General features: G+C 34.5%; 1 protein-coding gene across 1 annotated transcript in view; it reads right to left on the bottom strand.

Annotated features, from left to right (window-relative positions):
• Positions 1–4,753: 4,753 nt before the first annotated feature.
• The window catches only part of LOC129200312 (dedicator of cytokinesis protein 3-like), a gene marked incomplete at both ends in the record, with an annotated part of 49,124 nt that continues 46,318 nt past the window's right edge, over positions 4,754–7,559 (bottom strand). Inside the window, one exon of the mRNA XM_054811635.1 lies at positions 4,754–4,902. Coding sequence (XP_054667610.1) covers positions 4,754–4,902 — 149 coding nt within the window. The remainder of the gene's footprint in view (positions 4,903–7,559) is intronic.

The following is a 7,559-nucleotide window of genomic DNA, read 5'->3' as shown; positions in this document are numbered from 1 at the left end:
TTCATATTTCTCATACACAAATACATTTATCAAGATTGCAAAGGGAAAGGAAATGATCCTGACAGCAATTCACAGAAACTATATGTAGACTTTAGAAAAAGACTTTGAAAGAAAATACAATACAGAAATCCATGGAAAATGAAATATATGAAAAACATGTTTGTGAAAATTAGAGTGTGCTAATATAACTTGATACTTTGACAGAATTAAGTTATTTTATATTTATATTCAAAGAAACTGCAGAGGCTGTAATCTATACAGAAATTATTAAAGCACTGATGTAATACTACACAGGAAATTATTTCTTAAAATTAAGGTAAGTAAACTTAGTAAGGAATTGATTACAGGGAATGGTAGCAAATACTTCTGAGCATGGAAGTATCAGGCTACAGAGAGAGGTTATAAGGTTTTCCTCAAAGACTGACATCCAAGAGAGTTCCTTACAGTTTTAATTCCTATTCAATTATTACTACAGGTATATTCAGTAGGAAAAATATTATAGATTTAGACAAGAAATGGCATCTATTCTTTCCGCAACCTTCTGAAAGGCATTTCATTATGGTTGTTTAAATTGTTCACTCCTACTTTGATCACCTTTGATGCAACAGCTACTGTAATAAGAATTTCTGTAATCCTCAAACGTATTTCCAGATAGTGCAACCACATACGTACACTTAATATGTATGTCCAAATTCATGTTATGATCTTTAAGCTAACTGTGGCAACACTACCAGGAAGCAATGATTATTCCTTTTATGTTAATAAAAATACGACAAGAAGGTAAGTCACTCAAAAAATAATCTTCTAAGAATGTGAGCACTGAAATTTAGGACTTTTTGAGGTTTAAGACTACACTTACTTCATTGGATCACACTATTCCCTCTACGGTGTTACACACGTTAGTAGCTAGTAGGTACTAACATTGTGACTGCCACTGGCTTTCTGACTGCAATTTTGAGGTAAGAGAAAGACCATGACTATAAAACAGTGCTTCATTTTATTTGTATGACAGTGTGTAAGATTTATTTCTAACATTTCTTCCCCTGTTTTTCTTTTTAAACATTCATTTTTAACTTTTGGCTATCTGTGGGTGTTTCCATGCAGAATTTATGGCAACTATTTGGAAGACTTCTTTTAATGCAATGATTTTAATAACATTTTATGTGAAAATGAATAATCTTTGACTAAAAAGTAACATAAAGCTAGACACTCATCTTGTTTGTGGCTTTGATCTGTCAAAAATCTCCAAGTACTGGTGGCTCCCCCTCCCCTACTCTGTTTCTAAGTCTAAACATAGAGTATCATCCCACATTTACATGGAAGGAAGTATCTTCCCTCAGTATAAAGGGAAAGTGACTGTGCTCAGAAACTTGGATGCTTTCTGTTAATCTCCTGACAGATATTGTATTAGTCTGAAAGAATCAATCCTGACGATCACTTAAGATGACCTCTGGTTTCCAAGTTAAATTACTTGGAAGAAATCTTCATCTGCCTTTTTGGTCAATAAGGTATGCACACACTGCTGCAATTAATTTTTTGCACGGAGCAGAAGTAGAGCATTCACATTTCAAATAGAAGCTCTGTAAGGCAGATTCCTTCATCTGTTTTTGATGCAAAAGACTCTAGAATGAAACAGGTTTTTGTTAGTAAAAAAGTGTAATTCTTGTTTCCTGTTCTAAGCATTAGTAAAAGTTGAAAAACATACCTATTCATTTAAAAAAAAAAACAAACCGCTAAACAAGTATCTCAAAATCAAGTTTCTAATTTTACTTGCTGCATGATTTAAAATGAGATGATGAACCACAGATTTCACTTTAGAAGATTATTTAAAATAAGATGATGAAGCAGATTTCAGCTTTATAATGTTTGTTTCCTGCTCTGTATTTTTTTTACTTGTTATTTACAGACCATTGGACACATCCAATAGCATTTCAGACTTCAACAGATCAATATTCTAATAAATTGTATTAGAGTAAAACATTTTTTAAAACCACAAATATTTGTAACATTCTCAATAAAACCTAGCAAGATATGCAGGAAAAAAAGATAGTATATGAGATTTCAGCTGTGCAAAAATACACAGAAGGATGCTTAAAACTCTAAGTCTAAACCCACTAAGATGCTTATCTGAAAGCAGTAAATTCTGCTCTTTTGAGCAACTGGGAAACACAAAAACCTAGATAGCAGGAATACCTGTTACTGTATGCATATAGAAACATAAGTGTGGGAAACTGGAAGAGGTAACAAAGCATCACAAAATAGATGCATCCAGGATCATGTTTTTGTACTGGGGAAAAAGACTCTAAGTAACAGAAAATTAAATTGCTACAGTAAATGAAAATGAGTTGCATTATGAGAATGACTGGCAACAATACAAAAGGTTAGCAGCAATAGTTGTAAAAAAAAAAAATTATATTCCTACATTTTTAACAGACCAAACTACAGAGCAAAACTTCTTAATATTTAGACTAAGTATACAAAAATAAAAAAAGTTCACTGCAGGAGTTCTGAAAACAGTCTAAATTACTTCTTTCATACAAAAATCTGTAACTACTTATCCAAGGAGTGTATCTGTCCCTTGATTTCCACCAACTCCTATGAGAACAAAAGCAATAATTACCAGAACTGCTGCCAGTGTATTTAAGGGAAAATGATACCAGTTCAACAAACCGGAAGAAACCTGACCGTTGGTGACAGGAAGCGTGAATTTCATGTTTGCATCAATCCTTCCCAAATAATACAATGCACTAATGGTCAAAGTCAGGATAAAAGTAGCTTTACACTAAATAAGCATACACACTACATATTAGATGTGTAAGATTACCTGTTTCCCGAAAGCTACTTGGTTGTAGAATGTCTCCTATCAGACAGTACTATCTTGAACAATACAGATCTACTCAAATGGCATGTATTTAAGCTTCTCAGTTAATATTAATGCATGTTAATAACAACATTTTTCATTTATTTTATTTGCAAATCTCAAGTACGACAGAATAAGCAATTATTATATTATTTGAGGAAGGGCAGTTCTATGTGAATATGTACATGAAAATCATTAGGTTTTTTAACAGATTAAGGTGTGGTGATGAGTTTCATGATAACACTCAGAGAGGGGAGAAAAAAGAAAGTAACAGAACTCTCTCAGAAATTCTATGGAAAAGAGCAATGTTGCAGAAAGACTTTCCAAATTCCCAGACATTTGTAATTAAATACTGTGTAACATACAGATTAAATTAAATATCTTTTCAATTATATGCCTTTTTACGCAGTTCCTTTACTGATAGCCTCTTCTGTTTAAGCATGTCACTCTGATCATGTACCTTTTTCTCTAGGGAGGACAGTAACTGTTCTTACGTAGTAAGAAACACAGAAATTTTCTTTTCCTAAACAAGCATCCTGAACAGATGAATTTAGTCATTAACATATTTATATTTACTGATTTCACTGAGGCTTCTCCATATTTTTCATGTATTAGATTGACCTTTATAGTTTTAAGGTAGTTCATCTTTAATGATTTCATGTTTATTTAAAAAAAGTCTATAGCCACTTCATTGAACAACCTCTTTATTGCTGCATTGCTGTCTACTCTGCTTATCTTTTTTCTCCTACAACATTTTTGCAGCTTCCTGTTGCTAATTTTATCCATACGCTCTGAGCAAAAATGTCTAGGCATAACGTTCAAAAATGGTCTCTTGGTTCCCATTTACTCTACTGGGAATGACAATGGAAAATATCCGTAACTCTGCACTGCAGAACAATGACTTCACGCAATCTATTAGCTTATGTCCTTCAGAACTTTCTTTCAACAACAGACAAATGAGATGTAGCATGGGGGCTAGCTAAATCTTCATGAATGTATTCACATATGTCTCCCATAGGGAGTCCTGAAATCAGTGATTAAAGAATGGAGTCATAACAAAGATATGTTAAGTGAAAAACATTTGACTTTCTTCCTTATTGGTCAACTTACAGAATTCCTTCCCCCATATGTTAATTAGCACTAATGTCACTCCTCATTGAAAAGCAGTCGCTATATGCCTGAGGAGGGTGATATTTCCTTTGAAAAGGCCACATCCATGTCATGCAAAACTTACCTGTCTGATACACTATACCTCAGAACAAAACCAAATTTGGTGCACGGCTAGTTTTTGTCTAATAGCAATTTATTACAATTGCAGCTTCTATCTGAATTGCAGTCACCTTTGGTTCTAAAAAAGAAAAACTCTCCACAAATTCACCAGGGAACTGACCAAGGAGAGTCTAAACTTCTGAGAAACATTGTTAACAGCCAAATACATAGAATATGTATTATCATTTTTTTTATCTAAAAAGTCTGAATATTACAGCCTCAGCTCCAATGTCACTGTTGACAGTGAGATTCTCTAGTTACTGCACCAACCATTAAGATACTTCTTCAATTGACAAATGGGCTTTTAGTATCTATGAACACATACTCCCAGGCCTAATATTTGCTATATTGATACAAAGTAAGTAAATGGACCTAGACCTTTTAAAAGTGCAGATAGCCTTAGAAAAGACCTACTAATAAGCAAAACAGCTTGTTTTACAGAAATAGTAGAACTATGCAATAAACTCACTATAAAAAATTATATTTGATTTCCAAATAATGAAATGTTCTATCTGTGTACAAATACTATTGGAAGAAAAAAGTTGTTGGCTTTTTTGGTTTTTTAAATAAAAGCTATTTAAAAATAATTAGAACAAACAGTACCCAGCTGGTACCTGTACTTACTCATTGCCCCAGTCCAGCCTCACTGTGAGGTGTCTCTTGACCTCTCGCACCTGATCCTGTGTCAAGTGACCTGACAGCAGCTGTCTACGTAGGTCAATGAGTTCATTCATCACATGGCGCAGTTTGTAGAAAAGATCTACCTTATGTTTCTGTAAAGGCATATTTTGGGTAGGAAAGGGGAAGAGAGTGAGAAAGAAATAAAGAAAGAAAGAAAGAAAGAGAAGGTAGGGGGAGAAAGGGAGGAGAGAAAGAAGGAAGAAGAGAGAGATTAGTAAGTTTGGAAAGAGAAAGAGTGTGAGAAAGAGAAAGAAAGAGAGAAAGAGAGAGATTAATAAGTTACCAACTTTTCATTTAATTACCCTAGAGGAACATTAATCCAGCTTGTACAAGTTTTAATATATTTATATCAAAAAGTAGTGTTAACTGATGCTATTTAAATTGAATAATTTTTTAGTTCTAAAGTTTAGGCTCAATCTGCTAAGAGGTCCATTTTCTGATGGAACCTAATGCTATAGATAAGAGGATTCATTATTCACTTATTTCAATCATATAATAAATTCAAAGTTTTAGATTTAAAGTAACAGAGAGGTGGGAAAGTTTGTTTTCTGTCAGCAGCTAACTTAATGGCTCTGAACAGTCACCACAACAGAAAACCACTTTTAATATTTTTGATATTCCAGTTACTAAAATTTACCCAGGTGTTAGGTGGGGAGGATATGAATACTCATTATCTACACTCTAAAAGGGACTAAAGCAATGAATGACAAAATCCACCTGCAAAGCTACTTCAAAAGAGGAAAATTACTGTAGTCAGTAAAAAACCCCACACCACCTCCACCAGCAAAACCAAATCCAAACAACTAACACCACAATCCCTTCCAAAAGAACCGGTATTCTTCAAAAATGAAAAAAACCCCAAACCAAAACAAAGTCAATCCTCCAAAAATCAGACAGAAGTGGAAACGCTTTTTTCCCCTGCAGGAAATACCTATATGGCAAGTCCACAAAGCAGCAGCTCTGAGGTTAAAACCAAGGCCACCTATAAGCACCCGTACGATAAGGAAGCATGTCCAAACTATTCTAACAGCTGCTAGGTGAGAATTGTGTGTCAAGGCAGCTCTTGTCTACACAGCCATATCTCATACTGCATAAAGTGGCCAACGCACAACAAATGAGGATCCCAAGAGAGAAAAAAAAAAACCACCTCCTATTGCAGTTAAATGCTATTTTTTTAAAAAAATAAGTTCCATTCCTACCTGTATCCAAAGCTTGATACATCTGAAACTCACTTGGGGAAAGCACTGACTAGACAGACTGAAACTGAGACTTTGCAAGCTAGCTTGGTCTTGATGACATTTCTGCTTGTAAATGAGTGTTTTATAAAACCCCCTAAATAACGATACATGCATTTATCAAGACTAGATCTCATGGTGGAACACCCATAAATAAAAATATAATTGTTTTCTATTGCAACATATAATTAGAAAAAATATTTTTCACTTTTCTTACCAAAAATAGGTAAGATGAGATGAAAAAAGAATTTCCATCTACTTGAGTTTGTTTTCCTACAAGACCACTAGATTTGTATGACTTAGGAAAACAGATTTCTATGTACTCTGTTTTGATCAGGAATTTGTTAATTTGTCTGAATCTGATTACACATCTGTTTTGCTGAAGCAGGTTAAGCACAGATGGAATAATCTGCTGTTCTTATCAAACAATTTTGAGATGAAAAGATGCACAATCTCTCAACTATGCATCAACATTTGTTCTGGTCTCGCCTGAAAAAAATGCAATACAGACACCAGATCCAACAGAAAGACATATATTTCCAGGGCTGAAAGCACTTACTCTAGGAAGATAATCACGCATAGCAGGTAAGTATAAAGTGACTAGATTTATGTTTAGGCTTTTTCACTAAATGTGGTCCAAAGTAAATCATACATAAGCTGAAGAAGACAGTAGGTATAGGAAATGTCCATTTTTATATGCTATTTATGTGAACAGGAAAAGGCTGTAACTTCTTCTAACACAAGATGAAGACAATACAGTTTGGGACCATCCAATAAGCAAATTAGGTATATACTATCAATAAAACAGTTAGCAATGAAATGATCATGAGAATCAGCTCCAAAATCACCATATTCAGACTTCCCAAATAAACCTTCCGAAAGAACCACTCCCTCACTCTTGCAACGATGGTTCAAGGCTACCAATGAATTTAAGTCCAGAATGGGAACACAGTTTTGTAAAAGCTAGTCACATTAGGTCCCATGCAATAATCCAAAAAAACCCCACAAAACCATCAAACCCAAACCCCTTTCAAACGTCAAACACCCCTCTTTTGTTCCATGATCATGACAGTATGCTCAGCTTTAGTTCTCAGACTTCTTCTTCAAAAAAAAAAAAAAAAAATCATCTGCCTTAAACGGAGTGAGCAAGTATTGATAGACAGAGCACTAAACATATGGCGTCCCCTATAAGAAAGGAAGAAGAGGTATCAGAAAATGGAAAGCCAGAGGAACTGTAGCGGTGACCTCAAACAGTTATGAAGTGAACCATAGATGCAAGACCCATGCAAGTGAAGGAAAATACTTGTGTGAGAGAAAGGAGAGCCAGAAGAGAGTTGAAGGTAGCTTAATTCCAGGCTTGAAGGCAGTAAAGAGTTTGAAACAGTCAATCAACAATTTATAACACCCCTCTTCACACTACAAGTCTAGTGACTAATAAGGTCCATTTGGGAGAGAAGGAGGGAGATGCACATTATTTTAACGAATTTCCTCTGCCTTCTCCCTTTCAAGAAAAA

The sequence above is a fragment of the Grus americana genome, unplaced genomic scaffold (assembly GCF_028858705.1).
Source record: "Grus americana isolate bGruAme1 unplaced genomic scaffold, bGruAme1.mat H_41, whole genome shotgun sequence".
Taxonomy (NCBI): Eukaryota; Metazoa; Chordata; class Aves; order Gruiformes; family Gruidae; genus Grus; species Grus americana.
This window is presented reverse-complemented; position numbering and strand designations above follow the sequence as displayed.